Source organism: Triticum dicoccoides, unplaced genomic scaffold (assembly GCF_002162155.2).
Source record: "Triticum dicoccoides isolate Atlit2015 ecotype Zavitan unplaced genomic scaffold, WEW_v2.0 scaffold27666, whole genome shotgun sequence".
Classification (NCBI taxonomy): Eukaryota; Viridiplantae; Streptophyta; class Magnoliopsida; order Poales; family Poaceae; genus Triticum; species Triticum dicoccoides.
The window spans coordinates 2,209-3,580 of NW_021259636.1; the positions used below are offsets into that span (position 1 = coordinate 2,209).

At 47.1% G+C, this 1,372-nt stretch overlaps 1 protein-coding gene across 1 annotated transcript; it reads left to right on the plus strand.

Moving 5' to 3' along the window:
- Positions 1-324: 324 nt before the first annotated feature.
- LOC119345744 (glycine-rich cell wall structural protein 2-like) lies at positions 325-1,161 on the plus strand. Its single transcript, XM_037615663.1, has one exon. It carries the CDS (start codon positions 352-354, stop codon positions 946-948), a length of 597 nt encoding a protein of 198 aa, XP_037471560.1. The 5' UTR covers positions 325-351; the 3' UTR covers positions 949-1,161.
- Positions 1,162-1,372: the final 211 nt, after the last annotated feature.

Here is a 1,372-nt window from a genome sequence, read left to right on the forward strand (position 1 = left end):
ATTACATGGGTGGAGTCGTCGTTTACTTCCACTCCAAACTGAACTACGGAAACTTCGAGGTTGCCTCGCTCCTCTGCTCGTCACTGGATGCTTGCATGTGTCTTACAACTGTTGAACCCACGCCGATGCGATCACGATTAGCAGTCAGTCATCATCGTTTACTTTTACCTGCACCAATTAAGGCGCTAATTATTCTAAGCCTCCACTTGAGTTCAGACATGACTTTGTCAAAAACTCCAACCTCCACCCCCAGCATGCATGGCCGCAAGCACCACTATAAATGTCCATACGATCTTTCACTTGGAACTCACCTCATCTTGCAAGAGTACACACTTCCATAAAACACACACAATGGTAGGCACAAAGCTAGTAGCCCTCGGCTATGTTGTCCTCTTGAGCATTGGACTGGCCAATGCTGCAAGGGTGGTTAGATTCGGCAGTGGAAGCGCCACGGGAACGGGAGCGGGAGGAGGAGAGGGTGGGGGAACTGTGAGTGGTGGTGGCTCGGGTGCTGGGAGTGGAACTGGGTCTGGCGTGAGTTCTAATAGTGGTAGCCATGCAAGCGGTGGAGGTGGAGGTGGCGGTGGAGGCGGCGGCCAAAATGGTGGAACTGGATATGGTAGCGGGTCCGGCTCTGGCTCCGGTTCTAGTCAATATAGTCAAGGATCTTCATATCCTTATGGTGGTGGCTATGGTGGATATACTAGCGCTGGCGGTGCCGGTGGCGGTGGTGGTGGAGGGCAAGCTAGTGGTTATCAAGGATCTAGTGGGTATGGGGCTGGTAGTGGCACTGGTTCCGGCTCAGCTACTGCTACTAACAATTGGTATAGACAAGGTAGTACAAATGCAGATGCTGGTGGAAACGGTGGTGGTAATGGCGGAGGAAGAAATGGTGGGCATGGTGCAGGCAAAGGTGCTGGATCTGGGTATGGCAATGCCTACCCCTAGTCCCTTCATGCGAGGAATCTAAAAAAATGGAGCCCAACCTAATGTATTGTGACTCTTTTTTCATTTATTTGTTATTATCTTACATATTATCAAATAAGGGCTTCATTGTTCTTGTGGAAAATGTACTAGTGTTTATGATATATTCCAAGAATGTTACATGTCAATGTATCACTATTTATATGTATTAAGTTATATACCAATATTTTGGCCAAATGACTTGCAATGGAAGCTCTTTGCACGTGTTATGGTTATGTAACATAAGTTGCTCACTTATGGTTAAATGCTGAAAATTATCATTTCAATCATACATGTCGTTTCACTAAAGGCGCCAGTCATGTAACATATAAATCACATCCACCGCTTTCGTTTTGCATAAACTTCTCTCGCTAGGTAGTGCCTCTAGGGAGTTCCAAGGCTACGAACC